The 21734-nt window shown below is 34.0% G+C and overlaps 1 protein-coding gene across 1 annotated transcript in view; it reads right to left on the bottom strand.

Moving 5' to 3' along the window:
- Positions 1–21734, bottom strand: part of LOC145296788 (cyclic AMP-responsive element-binding protein 3-like protein 1) — a 244004-nt gene that overhangs the window by 56973 nt on the left and 165297 nt on the right. The window contains exon 3 of the mRNA XM_080142852.1: positions 10688–10792. Within this exon, the coding sequence (XP_079998978.1) occupies positions 10688–10792 (105 nt within the window). The remainder of the gene's footprint in view (positions 1–10687; positions 10793–21734) is intronic.

Here is a 21734-nt window from a genome sequence, read left to right as displayed (position 1 = left end):
TTCCTTAATTGGAATTCATTTTTGAGATGAGCATTATATATATTAATTTATTTTTATTTCGGACTATTATTCTCATCTTTATTAGTTGTTGTTTTTCATCTTTTATTGTTTTTTTTTTTTTTGTTAGCTACAATGTCTCCTTTTAAAAAAAAAAGTCGATTTCAAATGATGTTCCAATAATAAAACTAACTGATAACAAATCATTTTTTTCTGAAGAGATCTCAAAATATTGGTTATTTAAAAGATCTATCAGGAAAAAAAAAAAAAATGAACGCGAGAGTAGTGTTCAAATGTTTATATAGATATCATTTGCAGGCTCTAATCTCATTGGCCAGATAGTAGAACTGCCGACTATCAACTAGAAGATTCGATTCCTGGCTTAGAATGGGTGCTAGTCTAGCCGCATTGATGAACTGTGATACAACAAAATTGCAGACGACATTATATGAGAGATTGTTAAAGGTTGCCACATTGCATTAATTTTAAATGTGTATGTGTGTGTGTAGGCAGCACGTTTTTATTAAGGTAAATGTTTTAAAATATTTAAAATCGTTTGAAACTTGAAAAAAAAAGAAAAACTTTAAAAGCTCTCTTAAAACAGAAAAAAAAAAGATTTAATAACATTTGCCTATATAAAGTGAAGTATGTGTATATGTTTATACATTTTTAGGTATAGGATTCACTCCTAAACTAATTTGGGAATACAGCTACTAGGAGTAAAAGTTCATTTAATTTAGTTTCATGCAAAGTGGGTAAAAAAGAGGATGGAAGATCTTCATAGAAAATTTGGATGGATTCATTTTCTGTGAAATTTTTATTAATAGGTATTAGACATCAAAATTAACAAATATTCCTATTTCAATTTCCTTTGAATAGTTTAAAGAGTTGGTACTTCTGCATAAGGCTATGCTGAAATAATGTTAATGTTTAACACGAGGAGGTGGCTTTGTTAACTATTCTGTACTTCTACCTGATAATTAATATATATATATATATATATATATATATATATATATATATATATATCGTAAAAGTTGAATTTAACCTGAAAATGCTTTCTAAAAAATAGCACAGTCTGTAAACTGCAGAAATACAAGGGTTTTAGGAGGCATAATATGAGCACATGCTTCGATGTGAAAATTCAAATATTTCAGATTTGCATTAAATTTGATCCGCAATCATTAGATACCAGGTTAAGCAAGATTCTTTGAATTTCAACATATTCTTACAATCCCTTAAACTTAATTCATAATTTTTTTACATTTGCTAGAATCAAAACCATGCAGCGAATTTGGATCAAAATTAGAATAAGGATTCTAACTCTAAGGTTCATCATTGCATCTTTATTTTAATCGTTGTAAGGAAATATAAAAGTGGTGCAAAGCGTTCTGGGTAACATGTTGAAATGAATTGTAGTGAAGAACATTAGTATATTGTCAATAACATGGCACAGCAATAACAAATGAAAATTAGCTCGTCAGAAGCAAAGTTTGATTTGTCAGTTTAAATGCTACTTGGGTGTAACTTCGAAAATCCGACAAGATAACATTATATGCTGGATAAATCTGTTAAGGTATGAGTAGATATACCAAACCAATTACCGTTCAATTAGTTAAGCTGAAGTAGTTAACTTTCATAATTTCGGTTTTATGGCCATGAACAACTAGGTAGATGTTTGCAAGACATAAGTAATAAGACAATAATTTTAAGTGAATTAAAAAAAAGAAAAAGAAAAAAAAGGAAATGTTATACTGGAGTAGACAGTCAAGTGTCTATGAGAAAGAAGAGAAAGGAAGAGAGAGAGAGAGAGAGAGAGAGAGAGAGAGAGAGAGAGAGAGAGAGAGAGAGAGAGAGAGAGAGAGAGAGAGAGAGTCAAATGACTAAAACTGCTGAAACGTCAACATTCCTCTAAGACTGGCAACAGGCAGCAGCAGTAGCTGTCCCCCCTCCCCCGACTCTAAGAAATCCTGCAAGTGTCTCTCGTCTCTAAGCCTTAATTCTCAGCCAATCATCATTTGTTACGTGGTCGTTACAAATGCTGAACATGGCGAAAATGGAAACCTAATATTGAAAGTGTCTGTGAGTAGAAGCGGGGTGTGTGTGTGTTGGGGAGGGGAGGGTATAATACTGTTATTTTTTCTTCTTAACAATAATAATAAAAGGATATCCGATAACAAGGTCAAAAAAATTTGCAAAATCAAGCAGAAAACAAAACCGTTAAATAAAATCAAATAAAAGAATTGTCCAATATTAATTTAAACTTTAACTTCATTATATATGTGTGTGTGTGTGTGTGTGTGTGTGTGTGTGTGTGTGTGTGTGTGTGAGGAATAAAAGTTATAACTTTATTACATCGTCAGAACAATAAGGAAAAGTAAACGGGAGCGGGTTAAGAAAAAAAAAAAAAAATTCCCCCACTTTACTTTTTCCGCTCTGATTACATAATAAAGTTATAACTTTATTCATCATCTTCCATTTAATATTATTGTTTGCTCCTTTTAATAGTATTGCGCTTTTTTATTTTATTTTTTATCTTATTAAGCTTTGCTTTATTAAAGATCTACTCTTTGATAACATATATATCAAATCATTGAACTTTGATCCGTTGACAGCCAAATTTCTGGTCGAAAACCGATTAAAATGATTTTCCCAACTCTCATTATTCCTGATGTCAAGTCTCGAGTCTGTAGACTGAAAATTGACAGAGTAATTTGGTAGGGAAATGTATACACACACACACAGATAATTTCACTCATATATATACAGGGTGCCCCCCGCAAAAAAACAAAAAAAAAAACCCCAAAAAAACAAAAACAAAACAGAACATTCAATAGTTTTTCTGTGCATTTTACAGTCAACGGAAAAAAAGGCCAAAGATCCTAGTGTTTTGATGTGATGTTTTGAATACAATAGACTAGTTATGGCCAAAGTTTCATTTCATTCGGACAAAACACTAAGAAACGGGGCCTAATTAGAGTTAGGGTCTTTTTTTTGGTCACCCTGTATATATATATATATATATATATATATATATATATACACACACACACACACACAAAAATCTTTTTTTAACAGTTTTGAAATGCTATTGCTCATAAAGGTGTCTCCCCTTTTATTGCTAGGACGTATTTTATTTTATTTTATTTTTAAAAAATGTTCTATTTAAATATTTTTACGAGCATAAAACGATCGAACCTGTAACTACACAGTCTGCAAGATTGCAGAGTGTGTAGTCATGGGTTCGATCCTTAGGGAAAAGTTTATCCATGCTGACGACAGCTGATATCCATGGACACGCGTGTTTCTGGCTAACTTATGCACGTAAAAGATTTAAATATTTAAAAATAAAAACAATATATATGACGAGAAAAACGAAATACTATTCCGACGAAATACAGAAATAAAAACTAAAAAAACTAAAAAAAAAAACAACTAACAAACCAAGTTATATATTCATCAACGTTTCGTCTTTATTTTGAGACTTCCTCTGGACGAATAAAATTAAGCAAAAACACCAGTACAAATATTTGAAAAAATATTTTTGATGTAATGAAATGTATGACCCTGTTACATTTCAGAAACGGAAAAAGTCTGTTTCTATGTCTATCCTTGTGACCATGTCACTAGTAAGGGTGCTGGAGGTAAACGTTTCATCTGGGCTGACGTTATCCGCCTGATAGTCAGGGACCCGAACTAAGGAGGCTGTCCTATCAGCAAGTGCAAAGTACTAGGGCTGCTGTATTGCCATTTGGTGAATGGATTCTGGACCATGCAGTTGCTTCTGGTGGAGCCTCTCGATGCCATACTAGTGGGTAATTGTAACGGCTTTACCTTATGCGCTACATAAAAAAATTAAAAAAATTCCTGTCTTTTTCTCTCTTACTTTCCCTCTCTGTCCTACTCTAACCAAGTCTGTCGATTTGTTCCACAAATCCCAAAACCTCAACATGAAATATCTCAAAAAAAAAAAAAAAAAAAAAAAAAATCACGAATAAACCTAGAACCCTATCCTCCAACGTAGACCCCTACTACCATGTCTCCTCCTCCAAGATCAGGGGGTCTACGTTCCAACCTTCCAGAGGTTGAAACAATTACAGGAGACGAAACCGGACATTCTTCCTAAGCAAAACTGGCATAAGGCCGACCACTTCCCTAGACGAGTTCATAATTAAAGGATACTCTAACTTAAAATCTAAATCTGACTCTCAAGATCGCCATGGGCATGGAATATGTGCATATGACCTCACTCAGATTGTTCATGAAACCACCCGTGTGCCCAATACTACTGGTCAGACCTTCGAGACCTTTTTTTCACAACTTCCCCTGAGCTATGTTCATGTTCCATTCTATCTCCCCTGGGATCCTCCGACCACTCCGTTGTATTAGTTAAGAGAAGAATGAAATGTAATAAGTCTTCAGACATACCACTCCACCGTACTGTATATCGGTACTCTATGGTTGACTGGGATAGCTTCCGTACATTCATATCTGATCTACCTCTGCATTACATGTTTAAAAAGGATGTGTCCTCTATAGTGTCAGACCTGACCAAATGGTTAATTGTGGGCATAGACCGATTCATACCATGTAAAAAATTCCAACAAAAACCTAACAGCCAGCCATGGTTCTCCCCAGAATGTGCTGCTGCCATTGCGCACAGAAATCACTTTTTCCATTGCTACCACCATAATAGATGTACTGAGACTAAAGCTGCTTTCAGGACTGCCAGCAACCACTGTAAAAGAGTAATAAAAAATGCAAGAGAGCTATATGCTCAGTCCGTTAAATCCAAAGTAGCTGAGCAACGGCCTGGTTCCCACCAATTTTGGCAAATAGCAAACAGAATCCTGAACAGAAGCGTGCGTTCTATCTCAACCATCATCAATGGACCTGAGGTCATCTTGTCAGCATCAAACAAGGCCAAACTATTTTCCAAGAACTTTGCAGCTAATTCTACTGTATGTGATGAAGGCCATCAACTCCCCGTATTTCCACCTATAACAGACAACACACTATGCAACCTCCAAATATCTGCACATGATGTCGCCAAGCTAATCAAGAACCTTGATTCCAGTAAAGCAACTGGCCCAGACGGCATTCCAATTATAGTGTTGAAAAAGCTTCAACGAGAACTTGCCCCTATACTTACAAAACTGTTGCCTTAAGGAGAAGTGCTTCCTAACACCCTGGAAAACCTCATCAGTATGCCCTGTGTTTAAAAATTCTGGTGATAAGTTATCTCCCTCTCATTACAGACCAATAAGTCTCCTGTGTGTCATGAGTAAGCTGCTGGAATCCATATTAAATAGAATAAATAAATACAATACGGTTTCCATTCTGCTAGATCTACAGCAGATGTGCTAACGGTTATATCCCATAGGATTAGTGAATCTCTCGATGAAGGCTTCCTTTCTAGGGCAATTGCTCTTGACATATCAAAGGCCTTCGATATCTATGGCATAAGGGTCTACTTCACAAGATTTCCAGCTACGGTATAACTGGAAATGTTTTCTCAATTATTAAATCACTTCTCTCTGATAGGCTCATAAGAGTAGTGGTTGATGGGCAGAAATCAGAGGTCCTTATTATTAATACTGGAGTCCCCTCAGGGGTCCATCCTGGGCCCAACTCTCTTCCTGATCTACATCAATGATCTCCCAAAACACATACTTAAATCATTCGTTGACATCTATGCTGATGACATGACCATCTATGCCAATACATCAAAGGCCGTAAATGACAAAGTTCTCTATGATTCTCTCTCCTCTGATCTCGAGCGCATGGTACAGTGGAGGAAGAGGTGGCTGGTTACTTTTAATGCATCTAAAACCAAGCTTCTATCTTTACATCATCAACGCTCTGATCCTCATCTGGCATCAATTGAAATGGATGGCTCTTGTCTTGGGGAAGCTCCATGTTTTGACAAGCTTCTGGGTTTGACCTTTACCCCTGATCTGAAATGGAACACGTACATCAGGTCTGTTGCCAAGGTTGCTGGGAAAATGGTGGGATCCTTCTACCGCTCCAGAAGATATCTCACTACTGATGCAATTCTCTATCTGTATAAAAGCCAAGTATATCCAAGGATGGAATACTGTTGCCATATCTGGGCAGGAGCTGCTAAAAACAGCCTATCCTGGCTTGACAGAGTACAAAATATACTTCGTGGCTTAGTGGGGGATGCCCTTTTCTCTTCCCTGCTACCTCTCTCCCACAGAAGAGACATTGCGAGCATGTCCTTGTTTTATCGTTATTTCCATGGCAAGTTCTCGTCTGAGTTCCAATCTCTGGTCCACCCCTCCCGCCAATCTTTCACAAAAAACACCAATCTAGCTGCAACTACTGTCAGTAATTTTCTCCACTCTTTATCTGTGCCTAAATCAAAACAGATTCCATGAACAAAGCTTCTTTCTCAGAACTGCACGACTGTGGAACTCTGTTCCGTTTGCCTGTTTCCCACCTGACTACATCTTGGATGTCTTCAAATCCAACATAAACAAATTCCTGACAAACCGCCCCCTGAAGTAAGACACTATCAAATCTCCAATACTAATAATTACTACAATACTATCCCATTGATTACTGTACACGCAATAACCCTTATCCCTGAGTGGCTTCCGGGCCTTGATAAGTGGTGACCCCCCCATGTAAAAAAAAAAAAAAAAAAAGTCGTTGGAAATTCAAAACAAGAAAGAGAGTAAGATTTTTTTTTATAACGTCATATAACCGTTAATATATTTAAAAGATATGATGCAATCCATATTCTTTTTGAAACAAATACTTTTCATTATATCAAAAATATATTTTCAAATATTTGTACTGGTGTTTTCTTTTCTTAATTTCATTCATCCAGAAGACGTCTCGAAATAAAGACGAAACGTTGATGAACACATAACTTGGTTTGTTCCCTTTTTTTTTTAATTTTATTTTTTATTTTTTTAATCTCTCTCTAACAGGATAACCCTTCGCTGCCCAGGAATGAATGATGATTAACGAATGTTTCACACTCCCATAGTTTTATTATTATCGAAATCGGTGAAATCTCCCATTTTTCAATCAAATTGATTGATTGCCTGCTCTAGTGGGTGACCTTTGCGATGCGCCAAGAGAAAGCTCACATGCCTCTGGCAGTGACTTAATTCACAATACACTGTTGTTTACATTGCACTGTCGAGAACTTGTTGATTTTATAAAACTATTTTTTATATATAATGGCTTGAATTAAAGTTTAAAATGCAAAAGTCAAGTATCATATTTCAATTGTTTCTAAAGATAAACATTCATTTTGAATGCACCCCTGTCATATCAAAGAACCTATTGTAGATTTTATATGTTGAGCCTTTCAGCTTGCGCGGTAATAAAACTACTCAAATGCACCTATGATGTTAGTCTGTGTAAGGTGTTAATTTTGGTCAAAATTACCTGTTACTTCTTTCATCGAATTATTTCAATCATCGATACTTATCAAAGACATTCCGATACAAAAACTAACACTGGCAAGCACATAAAGTACCTTCGTGTGAGATTTTATAAAAATCAGCCCAGCCGTTTTAGAGTCCATAGAGAACAGACACACAGACAAAGTTCCTTTTATAGACTAGTAGAGATAGAGATAATCCATATGAAAAAAATGTCTTTTTCTTTTAGTTGTGGACGTGTAGGAATACAAAATATCTTTAAAAAAAAACTTTTTAAAAAACGAATTAGATTTAATAAAAGACCAAGATTTAATATCAATGTGCTGGCATTGCTATACAGCATAATCATGTTGACACACCGGTTTTCATCAGATCACCGAAGTTAAGCAACGTTGAACCTGGTTCGTACCAAATTCGTGACCATTTGGGAATTCTAGGGGCTGTATGTGCTCTCCGCATATCTCAGCATTTGTTTCCAGTCGTCCTGTACATACACTTCACTTGCCACTGGTATTTAACAATGTCGACTCAGGAGATGTGTGGTTGGAGATTGTGAACCTCCTGCCACAAAAATTTCACACACAGACACCCCCATAGTCTGTCAAAGACTGAAGGAGCCTGTTATATATATATATATATATATATAACACATACACACATGCAATAGCAAACATACTCCCTGCAGTTGCATATTTTTGCTAGCCTGGGAGGTGGATATGTTGGTGAACGAACACACTTTACACTGGTATTCAAAAAGAACTAATAACAGAATAGTATCATGATGAATTAACCGTAACGCCAATGAAGACGGTAATCCTGGGAGTATGGTATTATGTGGAGCGAACATATATTACACTGGGCTCCCCCTCCACCTCCAAAGTAGAGGTAATGTGGAGGAGGAATGTATTATAACAAAAGGGAAAATATGTTATACTAGTCTTAAGTGGTAATGCCTCAACAGATGTTATACTATATGATCACTTCAAAGGCAAAGGTAATGTCTTGTAACATGTGACAATAGAACATATACTACACTACTCTCTAGAAAAAGAGGTAATGTCTTAGTGTATGGTGTCATGGTACCAAAACATTATACCCCGCCCCCCGCCTAAAAAAAAAGTCTCTGGGAAAATTGTCTAATGACCACATGTAATTCGCCCCTCAACCCCAAAGGAGGAAGTAGTATCTGGGAAGATTACTCCCACTTACTTAAAAAGAAGAAGGTAATTCCTGGGAGGAAGGTCTTATGACATCAGAACTTATACTACACTACCCATCCTTATAAAAAACATAATACTATGGATTAAATCAGGTTTTTATTTTCATTGATTCCAAAAATTCTTTGCCATAATATTTTCTATGGTACCTTGGCTTTTTGCCTAAAGTCAAAGTGTAATATCCGTTTTATTATTGACAAAATTATAGCATATATACAAAGGAAACATGACAATACAAATTTCAAATCTATATCATAGAATATTAATTTATTAGAAGCGGTTTATGAATTACATATGCAAATTAAGAATACCTAAAACTGATTGTGAGTGTTTATGGATTACTCTCTCATATATATATATATATATATATATATATACATATATATATATATATATATATATACACACGGCATTTCAAAATGCTATGCTGTATCATAGAATTAAATATGCATAAACCGTTAGGATGGGTGGAAAAGAACGTTCATATTTACACATACTGTCCATATTTCTCCAAACTAACGCTGAAACCATCTTCCCTCTTCATTGTCCTATCAGCTGTCTTTGACAACTCTCTGAAACCAGAAAATGAAGAGTACCTCTACTGGCTGCCAATCTTTATCAGTAAAAATTACAATTGGAGTATTAGGTTCATAATTGAGATGGGGGACAGTATGAAGTTACAAACATCAAATTGAATAATGACACGATGGACCTATACAAGACCTTACTAAAGCAAACAGACACTAAACTCTTGTTGATTCATGGTTTTGTAAAAAATTTTTTTAAATAATTAAAAAATTTTAATTTAAAAAAAAAAAAAGAAAAATTTAATTTTTAAATTAAAAAAAATTTTTAGTTAAAATTTGAATTTTTTTTTAATTTTCAAAAATTTTAATTCTTAAAAATGAAAAGAAATTTGTAATTTATTAATTAAAAGTTTTAAATTTTTAAACATTAAAAATTTTTATGAGAATTATAAAAATAAAATCTTTCAGCTAAAAATTAATATTGAATTAAAAAAAATTAATATTGAATTAAAAAAATTTTTAAATAAAAAATTTAAATAAAATAAATGTTAAAATAAATTTTTAAATAAAAATATTTTAAATAAAAAAATAATTTTAATAAAATTTAAATAAAAATTTAAAATTTTCAGATAAATTTTATGAAAAGGAAAGATTCAGTTTCCTATGCAACTTTGATGTAAAATGGTTTCACTATTCGATTTCCTGACCAGTTTACAAACGTCTTTTAGAAATTTCGTACAGGACAGGGAGATTATTGTATGTTAACATGCATACCAAACTTGACCATCATATGGCCAATGACAATGTAGTTGTGTCGTGTGTTAGCCGGCTAACAGGAATCTTGTTCATTTTAACCTGCTGACATATTTCTATTACTTTGCACGTGCGCTTCATAGTATAAGCATTTGTATATAATTTATTAATGTATTCTTTTATTTTATATATTTAACTATACATCAAACTTTGTTTCTTTTTCTTCACTGGCCTCCATGTTGATAAACTTATCTACCTAATACGACAATAAATAATCTACTATCAGATCATGTATGGACTACTATAGTTATATTTGGGCTAGTGAATCTGTCCCACTTGAGGGTTCTTGATAAGGTTCAGAAATGTACGTGTAATTTAACTGCCCCCCTTCTTCTCTGCCACCTATCTCTCACAGACGTAATGCTGCTAGTCTCAGTCTTTTTTTATAAATACTATTATGGCATGTGTTATTTAGAATTATTTTTGTTTTTAATGATATGCGCAAAATCATAATCCAATAGTGAAGGGTCTTTCGCTCGCTCAATATTCTCTATGGTCTCTATAACGGTTTCTGGAGCTGTTGCAGTTGCGGTGAAGTTGCTATAAGTAAAGGAGTCACTGTTCATTGCATTTCAGATAGAATTTCACTGTCTTGCTGAAATTTTGAATAGATAAAAAAAAAATTTTTTTTTAAATACATAATTGTTTATCAACAAAAAAAAAAAAAAAAAAAAAAAGGAAAATAAAAAAAGGAAAAAAAAAAAAAACTCACTTTGATTTCCGGACACCAGCTAAAAAGCTCCTGAGAGTTTGGCATTTCATTTTGCAGCAACCTGTTTTGTTGTTGGTCCTTTCCCTCTGATGACAATTCTTGGAACTAAAAAAAGAGAGATATTTTAAGAATAGTTAATTAAATGAACACAAAAAAAAAAAAAAAAAAAAAAAAAAAAAGCTGGAATATAACTAACCCATATAATATTTATACAAAAGTTTTTGCAACGTTTTCAGGTTGGTTGGTTGTTTTTGTTTTACGGCATATCAACCCTTTTCGGGTTATTTAATGCCGAATCCGAAGATTTTGAAGAAAAAATTTTTTTAATAGAATATATTTGTTGTTTTCACGTCGGTTTCTATTTAACCCATAGTTGGGACCCTAACAGGTACTACCACTCCGGGTCAGAGTGGACCTGGGAGCAATGGTAATTAAAGGGTGGCTCCACACTCCCCAAAGCCCACAAGCTGGGGCCTCACCACTGGATATAGTTTAAGGTCATATCCAGGACCCCCATTGAGGGACTTTTATCCTCTGCAGGGGGGCAGTCGGCGTATTCTAATGCCCCACCGACAGGGCCAGCAACGTTTGCAGGATTTGGGAATTGGAGTAAAGATTTTTAAAATACACTCAAGAATGATTTTTTTTCTTTCAGTTCCTTTTCCAACGTCCGAGTTGAAGAATTGGTATCAACAATTTTTAACAGAGTTGAATAAGAGTCAAATTTTTTAAAAAGGGCCTATAAATTTTTTTCAGCTGAATTACCACATCTGAGGCTGAAAAGAGATGAGAGTGAGAAGTAAAGCATTCATATATAACCTATTGATTTACAAAGGGTGTTCAATAAGTAATGCCCCTGACCCACTTCCAGCTATCTGATATAGCTGAAATTTTGCATGTGCAATGGTTTATATCTTTATAAGTTATGCGATAAATTTCAGTTCTGAACTGATTGTAGTTTCTGGTTTACAAGGATTTGAATAGAGTCAGGTGTGAAATGGAGCCTGTTGTGTGTTGCGCAATGATCCGGGTTTTGTATTTGAAAGGCTGCACACCACATGAGACTTTTGATAAAATGAATAAAACATATGGTAATGATGCCCCATCACATGAACTTGTAAAACGTTGGCATTGTGAATTCAAAAACAGCCAGAAATCTGTGGAAACAGCTCCCAGACCTAGTTGTCTCCCTTTTGCTATTGACGAAACATCTGTCAGTTTAGTTGCGGATGCCATTTTGGAAGATCAACCTGTGACTATTCACCAAATAGCCAAAGAGGTCAAGATTAGTACAGTGTCTGTGGAAACTATTATTCATGATTATTTATATATGCACAAGTGTCTGGTGGGTGGATTCCCAGGTTGCTGACTCCTTTCCAAAAGCGAGAATGTGTCGAGTGCTGGAGGATTAATTTGGAGATGTGCCAAGATGATTAGTCAGTTCAAAAGACTGATAACACAGGATGAAACCCGAGCCTATTACTATGATCCATAGACTTAAATTCAAAATGAAAAATATAAGTAAAAATAAAAGTTTCCTTTTTTTTTTTTTTTTTTTTTTTTACTTACAGAAATATCAATAAAAGTAATTTAATTGTCACTTTCTGCCTTGTCGGTTTTGCTTCGGTTTGTTCCGTTTCAATTGATCTTGGTTTTTGATCGCAAGGTCAAGGTTGCTTTGCTACTTGCTCAACGAAATTACGGGTGGCAGCCATCTTCATTATTACTCATTCAACGTTTACACATTTTGATCGTGCATTTCTCGAGTTTAGATGGGTAAAATAAATTAACTTTTTACTCAAAATAACTTCTCATGTAATAATGTTTAAGGCAAGAAACTTTTTTTAATGCCTACACTTATATATTTTTCTCATATCATCCACAAACTCTATTTAGTGACTTTATAATTAATAAGCATTACCTCATTCAATTAATGTATGTATTTTTAGCAATGCCTCATTAATGTTTCTTTTCATATTTTTATTTAAAAATATTATTGCTTTTTTTAAATGTCACTTTAAATTAAATTGTACCAGAATTTAATTTAATAACAACTTTTTCACGAAATATAAAAAATGTGTATCAAAAGTACTCCAAAGTCTGAACCCTGCGGTTTAGAAAGACCCCCACCACCACCTTCACACACAAATAAGTGGGTTAAAGAATGGGAACAGAAGGAAGATTCAAAGTTTTATTCTTTGTGAAATCTGTCACCGTGGTCAGTGTTTCAAAACGTTGACTCTACAAAATGTGAACTAGATGACTCATAGAAGCTTGTGTAGTTCAAAAGTTAACTCCTTAAATAAGAAGAATGATTGAGTCAAAAATTCACAAAGTCATCTTGGTAATGGCGACATAATTCAATGAGACATGGACTCATTACTAATAATCACACAAGCGAAAGAAGGCTTTTTTTAGAAAGACAAAATCTATATAAATAAAACAAATGTATGTGTGTAAATATTTAACCGATAAATTCTTAACCTACTGATCATATAACACTGAAATTAACACGAAATAGAAATCATACAAGAATGGTTTATAATAATGTTGGATCGATTAATCGGAATCGAAACTTTTTGATTTATCGAAATCGGAAAATTTGGTGATTGTTTTAAGATGGCAGAAACGATTCTTTTATTTGTTTTTGTTTAAAACTTGGTGCTTGTGAACTTATTGAACCGCGCTATTTTTAAATTGTATTTTTAAACTAAAAGTTTTATGATATCTTTTTTGATTAAATTGTTAGATGAAAGTACAGAATAGTTACAAAACACTCCTCTCCCCATGTTAAGAATGCCTTTCTAAATAACAACATTATTTTAGCACGGGTCAATAAGTGCATAAGTACCTAAAACTTTATTTACTATTGTTAGTAAAAACGATAAATATTTATTGATTTTAAACTACGAGTAAAACTAAAATCTAGAGAGCGCAACCACAAAGGTTTGTGAAAACATAGATACATATTAAATTTTTTTTTCCAAAAGATTTTTTGAGATTTTGGTAGGATCGGAATTGATAATTGTATCAGAATCGAGAAACATTTTGGAATCGTTCCATCACTAGTTTATAACGAGTAAAATTTTTATTCGGGTGGATGAATGACGCGTACAGAATTCGGCAAGTTGAAATGCAAAATGTTCATTTCAGCTTGCCGACATTATTAGTTTGCGCATGCGTAAACTAATCATAGCTAAAAGTAATTTAATTTTATAACTTTCTCATCTACCTCTGTGGTTAGCTCAAACGGTAGCAAACGTGGCTGGAGCGCTAAACAAAGGAACGTGAGTGGAATGGTAATTGTTTTGGTTTCAATTCTAGCTGATGGCAGCCAAGTCTTTTTTTTACCTTTGAAATCAATAATATATATATTAGGTACAATATAATATTCAATAGATGTTTCGCACTGTAATAATACGAAATCTGCATGAATAATTATATATTTAAGCGTATTTTACGACCGCCCCCCCTCTGCTGTAATTAGTAATTACACAAGCGAGAAATGGCCTTTTATTTAAACAGAGAAAATCTAATATATAAACGGCTATATGTCTGTCTGTCTCCACATTTTCAAACTATCTCCACCTAAACGAAAAGTTGCAGAGCGGCGCTAGGAGCCTCAAAATGATTGGATTTTTTATGGGCCATTCTTTTATGCATTCTTATCCTGTTAAAATTATTTTTAATGGGTAAAAATTTAAAAAAAAATGGGTAAAAATTGAAAAAAAAAAAAAAAAGTTAAACATTTTGTATATTCATCTTAGTTTATTTTTAATTTTTAATCAATTTACATGCGTGTCACGTTGGTAATAGTGGCAACATCATCAGCTTTGAATGCTACAGTTTCGGTTCTAGCTTATGGTACCTAAATACTTTTTATTTTTGAAATCACGACTTTATAACAATACTGGACTACCCGTTGGGTTAGTATGTTATATTAGCTATGGAATTCATGTATGAGCGTGATACATGTGACGTAAAAAGTTTTTTTTTGTTGACATAACAGAAGCATTTCTATGAAAGTATATTAAAATGAAAAATCACAAACGGATCACTCAAACATGAAAAAAAAAAAAAATCCTCCCTATTCGTGTAAAGTTACCTATTTTTCCGAATAATCGCTCAAAAATCGAAAATTAAACATGATTTTCCTACAAATCGGACACCGACGAAAGTCATTTAGCAGCAAAAACGCACATGAACCTACTGATGAGAAATATAAGAATGAAAAACCCATATTGGAATCCTTGAACCAAGTTATAGAAACTTAAAATCTAAAAAAAAAAAAAATAAATAAATAAATAAATAAAACCTGAAGAAAAAAAAAAACCTAAATAAAGAAAATAAAATAAAACTAATAATGACACGATTTTTGGTCTTAAAATGCACAAGATTGACTTATACACAAGTATATACGGTAATTGCTAAAAAAAATCGAATGTGTTTACAAATTGCTTAATGTTCTATGTCTTATAACGTTTGTTAGTTGCATAGGTTTATGATAATAAGTTAGCGATTATTAGTTTTAAAGCCCATGGATTCATCGGAATCTTTAACCTTGATAAAGTGCTTAAGACATCAATGAGAATATGATTAGCATTTGCAATCAAATCGCTTCAGCAGTAATAACAATCCACTGTCCAGACAGATCAACATAACCGGCCGTAAACAATATTTAGCACTTGATAATACTTTAGATATATCGAGTGAATCAGATGAAATTAAGGAGATTTCGAAATCTACCATATGTTAATCTTTTTTGACAAATAATAATCTGACGAGAGTAGATACGGAGAGAATCAAAATACCAGCTTAGAACAACCCGCAAACAGATCAGGACATTCGGTTTATTGCCAGTTTTAATCCAACTAAAGAATAGATGGAATCAATTTGACCAACAAATACGTTATTGGTTCAATTCTATTATAAAGACTGTTGAATTATCTCCCCTATTCTTTTTTTTTTTTTTTTCACATTTTATAAAAACTTCAAACCAAATCAAATTTGTTCAAAAATTTGAAAGTAACAATCCACGCAAAAAATTCATATTTTATAAAAATTTGGTTTCAATATTAATTTGATGACCAAACAACTCCATAATAATTAGGTTATATTATTACAGAGTTGTAATAATAATTATTAATTGAACAAAACTGTTTGAAAATTTTAATTTTAAATAAAAACGTTCAGTGTTCTGAAAATTGAGTTATCTTCCACTATTCTGTCTAGTATTAGCAGGCTGCCCGGCATTGCCCGGTCGTAAAATATGCTTTAATATTATATTTTAATTCATGCAGATTTTGGATGTCTTATTATAGAGCCAATTCTCTATCAATTATTACATTGTACCTAGAATATAGTAGTGTTTCCAAAAGTAAAATACAAAAAGTGAAATAGGTCTCATCAGCCAGAATCGAAACCAAAACATATAGCTCCCCAGCCTTATTTATTAACATATAACCTAAATTCATACATAAACATTATTTTTTGCAGGTTTTTGCATAACTTTTAATTAGCACATGCACAAAAAAAAAAAAAAAAAAAAAGATATAATCGACTTATGTCAGGCCAATGTTTTTCAACTTTGACTCCTTAGCAGCTATTTTACAGGCTAAAAATCAAAAGTGTGCTACATATCCAAATACCCTATATATCAAGTTTCAACTCAGATCAAATATTCAGGTACACACACAATCACTTATTTCCGTGTGTTTTAGGGCGTTTTCATCTTAACTTCTATGCAAATGTAGAAACTATGCATAAATAAAATTCATCATAATAGTGAAATGAAACCAATAATCTAATAAGAAACCATAAAAACGAATAATTAATTAACGCTCTTTTTGAAAATTAGTTAACATTCATGTAGTTGCACACACCTTAATGACCGAGTACATTAAAATAGTTCGTTTTAATATTTTTTAAAAAGAAAGTAAGGTTTTAATATCAGTATCAGAGCGAGAAAATAATCTATATATATATAAAGTTAACATAGAAACTTCAAATCAAATCAAATTTATTAGCAAAAAATATGCAACAAGCCATGTAAAAAACAAAAGATGTGTGGGTCTATACACCGTCTGCCATTAAAGCAACTTTGTATTGTAACTAAATTAGTTAGTTTTATAACAATTTCGTTTAAGTAATAATTTAATGACCAAACAATATCGTAATAATTATCACCTCTCTCTTTCTTATATCTATTTCTACAAAGTTATCAGAAATGTAATTTCATGTCATTTTGATGAAGTTTATGTTTATAAATAATCGAAATATTAGTAAAAAAAAGATTTTTATTTGAATCTGTCTTATATTTTTTATTGTCTCACTTTTTCATTTATATTTCTACTAGCATGGGTGCCCGGCGTTGCCCGGGTGTTTGGAGGTGTATGCTGAGCAAAAAAACCCCAAAACGGTTAATTTTTTAAACTTTGACCCCTATTATGACCTCTTAACATTTATTGTTTTGGACTCAAATCAAGTTATTAAGTTAGATCCATGCCCAAGAAACCTATATCTAAAATTTCAAGTGTTTAGACCAAAAATTGTTGGAGGAGTTTGGTAGAGTTCTCAAAGGTCAAATCGTTGAACTTTGACCCCTTAACAGCCAAATTTCTGGCTAAAAATCGATTACAAAGATTTTCCCAAATCTCAGTACTCTGTATATCAAATTTCGAGTCTGTAGACTAAAAATTGACAGATTTATTGCATAGGGAAATGTACACAGACAGACACGTTCACTTTTATAGATATATTGATATACATACATAATCAAATGATATGACTATGTAACCAACGCAAGCGTCCTTGAGAGAACAAACAGCTGCAGCATTGAGGCCACCATCATGAAGTATAGGCTCCGTTGATTGAGGCGCGTTCTCAGAATGGATGAGAACAGGCTCCCTCAACGAACACTGTACTCAGAGCAGTATGAAAAAGATCCATTGGCCGCTCTCTACAACGATACAAAAACTAACTCAAAACTACCTTGAAAAACATTAGATTTGTACATTTACACCTGAGAAAAAAGAGCCTAGGACCGGCACTTGTGGTGCCGGTCCATCATATCCGATACCAAACAATATTAAACTCCTATCTTTACATCATCAACGCTCTGATCCTCATCTGGCATCAATTGAAATGGATGGCTCTCATCTAGGAAAAGCCCCATGTTTTGACAAGCTTCTGGTTCTGGGCTTGATCTTTACTCCTGATCTGAAATGGAACACGTACATCAAGTCTGTTGCCAAGGTCGCTGGAAAAATGGTGGGATCCTTCTACCGTCCCAGAAGATATCACTACTGATGCAATTCTCTATCTATATAAAAGCCAAGTATGCCCAAAGATGGAATACTGCTGCCATATCTAGGCAGGAGCTGCTAAAAACAGCCTATCCTGCCTTGACAGAGTACAAAATAGACTTCGTGGCTTAGTGGGGGATGCCCTTTTCTCTTCTCTGCAACCTCTCTCCCACAAAAGAGACGTTGCGAGCTTATCTTTGTTTTATCGTTATTTCCATGGCAGGTGCTCGTCTGAACTCCAATCTCTGGTCCCCCCTCGCCAATCTTTTATGAAAAACACCTGTCTAGCTGAATCCACTGACAAAAATTTTCCCCACTCTTTATCTGTGCCTAAATCAAAACATAGATTCCATGAACAAAGCTTCTTTCTTAGAACTGCACGCCTGTGGAACTGTTTCGTCTGCCTGCTTCCCACCTGACTACAACCTGGATGTCTTCAAGTCCAACATAAACAAATTCCTGATGAACCGGCCCCTTAAGTAGACACTTTATTAAATCTCCACACTAACGTACTGTACTTACAATAACCTTTATCCCTGGGTGGCTTCCGGGCCTTGATAAGTAGTGACCACCTTGTAAAAAAACAAAAAAAAACAAAGAAGACTGGTGAAGATTTAGAGGTAGACAAGAAAAAAAAACGAACAGAACAGCCCCCACCCTCCAACCTTTGCCTGCCTTCTCTACCCACGTAGATTCTATGCTCAGATTGGCTTGAAGATGGCAGAGCCCAAACACTAAAAGAGAAAATTAAAATTCTTGGATAAGAGAAATCGGATGCCACCATAATATATGAAGTCAAATTTATTGGTAAAAAAAAATAGCACAACAATTAATGTCAAAAGATAGAAGATGCATACATTTATAAACCACCGTCCGAATGTTTTTCCAAGGCGACTTAAAATCTGGATAGGATATGGAATGTCACTTCCCTTGATGGGCTGTACCACAGAGCAGAAACACAAATAGGGAATGCTACTTTTATCCTAAGGAGACTATGGTAGAGCTTTTACTAGGTCCCGTGAGGACCATGACTTGATGCTGAATTAAAAAATCCTCAAAAGCTATATCTAAATTTATGTTGATATTTTGTGCCAGAATCGTGTCCCCTCGCACCTTCACCCCTACTGCTCAGTGCACCAGACTAGACTCAACTGTCTCACGAGGTAGGTTGTCATCATCAATTGATATTTCGACAAAGAGAAATCATCTTGCTGCTAAGAATACCATTTTTTTATTTATTTTTTTATTTTTATTATTTATTTTTTTTTTTTTTACAATGGTGGCGGCTGATTTCTCATATTCAAGAATTTCTTCTTTTAGTATTTTAATCGCAAATGCTTTCTCAAACTCTGAATGTCGAATCTGCATAGGCAGAGAAGGCAGGCAATTGTTGGGCAGGTGGGGACTGTTCTATTCATTTTTTTTTTTTTTTTTTTGCCTGCCTTTTAATCTCCAGTTTTCTCCGTTCTGTTTCATATTGTTTGGTACAGAATATGATGGATCATCACAGTAAGTGCTGGTCTTGGGCTGATATTTCCCAGGTGTTAATGTTAAATGTTCAATTCAGTGTTTTTCAAGTGATTGTATCGCTGTAGAGAGAGGTCGAGTCTTTTTCCTGCATCTAGCTCTGAGTACAGTATTTATTGAGGGAGCCTGTTCTCATCCATTCTGAGGATGCGCCCCAACCAATAGAGCCTGTGTCTCATGATGATGGTCTCAATACTGCAGCTGTTTGTTCTTTCAAAGACGCTTGTGTTGGCTGCATAGTCATACCATTTGTATGTTTGATTACGTGTGTGTGTGTATATATATATATATATATATATATATATATAGATAGAGAGAGAGAGAGGTGTCAGTAACATGGTTAACGCGGTACTGAGTTGAACCCAACTTGCTTGTATCGGGTAGGTGCCGAAAGGTCAAGGGGTTACTGGTGATACATAATAGACTCAGTAACTTCCATTGACAGAGCATGCACCTGCATGCTAGAAAGTGGGTCGATGTGTTTGGGTGCAGTCCAGTTAACACATACACCTTGATATGAATAGAAACGCACATGGAGATTTTTGAGGGAGAGAGGGAGAGAGTAGACAGTCGATTGGAGTCGAAGTTTGGTAGACAGTCGAACTTGAGTCAGTTTCAAGACCAGGAATGTCAGAGGAAAGATGCGTTGACGGAAACGCAAGAAAGCTGTAGTCAGCAAAGTTCACTCATAGATGAAATAAAGAGATCCTTGCCAGAAAATCGGCGTTGTGTTTTTATCTTGAATGCTCTTTGCATCTCATCGACCAGTGACGGGAAGAACTGCACTTCGGAAGACCAAGAACTACTAAGGTAGATACACAACTTAAAAATCCTTAAAGGCGCTCGACCGCATATATACACACCAGACTGTAGAAATGTATATAAACTATATATAAGACTTTTATATAATGAAATGGGGAAGCTGCACGCGGGTGAGCTTGAGAAACAATATATACACGAGACGATCACACACACGTTAGAGCGAAATGCACATAGACATAGCAGTTATATATATAAAGCAATGTATCAGAGAGATAAATGAAAAGTGGAACAATAAAAAAAATATAAACGACAGATTCAAATAGAAAACATTGTTTTACTAATATTTCCATTATTTATTAACATTCAACATAAACTTTATCAAAATGCCAAGAGATTTTAGTCAAAAAATATATTGCTGTTTTGGAGTTAGATGCTTCTTATCAGGTATTACCTTGTTTTTAGCCGCGTGCAAGCGACTCTATAAGTCACTGCTGGTTCATCGGCCTGTCGGTCGGTCTGTCCGTAACACTTTTGTGCTTGGCCTTTTTGGTTAAGATCAAAGGTCTGTTGTTAATAGTTGCTGTTCTTAGCTTTTTAAGCTTTTCTTGGCCAAGATCAAAGTGTAGTATATGTTCTTACTACATGCTGTACTTATTGTGATATAAAGTGGGGGATCACTTTTCTGTATTAATTTAATGTAAAATGATCACCCACTTAACAATCAATCAGTCTCAAAGCCATTCAAGTCATTCTCCAGATCATTCAAGTTGTTTTTGAAGGATTCCAGTTATTTTTTAAGCATTCAAGTCATTCTTAAGGTCATTCAATTCATCCTTAAGTTCATTAAAGTCATTCTAAGTCATTTACTTTTTATTTATTTAAGTCATTTCAGCCCATTTTTCGGGCATTTTAGTTTATCTTTAAGAATTTCATGTCAATCCTACATTCACACATTCATTCATTACACGAGAGCACGCAAGTACTCGTTTAATGTCAATCGTCTGAAAGGTCCTTGTTTTTTTTGTCCAAGCTTGATGACGTATGAATCACGTATATGAAACCAAATGAATTTTATTATATAGTAAAATCTATTTTCGTAATTATTTAAACAATGATTGTTATTGTTTTAAGTAGATTATTTGAGCTACTATTATTTGTTTTGGCCGGTGTTTGGCAAAATACACCTGAATAAGTTTGGAGGTTTAATTGTCCTAAATATTGTGAAAATAACACCTGAGGTTAGAAAATATGTTCGAATAATTCAGATGATTTTTTTTTTCTTACATTCACCCCTCCTAATAATAATAATAATAATAGTAATAATATTAATAATAATAAGGCATATCGTCACTTGGACGCAAGGGGTCACTATTTGGGACCATGCCTAGGTAAGATAAATATGTTGATTTATGTTACACTTAAACTTCTGCATATCAGTAGTCAGAGAAGCAGGT

The sequence above is a fragment of the Euprymna scolopes genome, chromosome 17 (assembly GCF_053919585.1).
Source record: "Euprymna scolopes isolate OS-2025 chromosome 17, ASM5391958v1, whole genome shotgun sequence".
NCBI lineage: Eukaryota > Metazoa > Mollusca > Cephalopoda > Sepiida > Sepiolidae > Euprymna > Euprymna scolopes.
The sequence above is the reverse complement of the archived record's forward strand: the minus strand, read 5'-3'. Positions and strand labels throughout refer to the sequence as shown.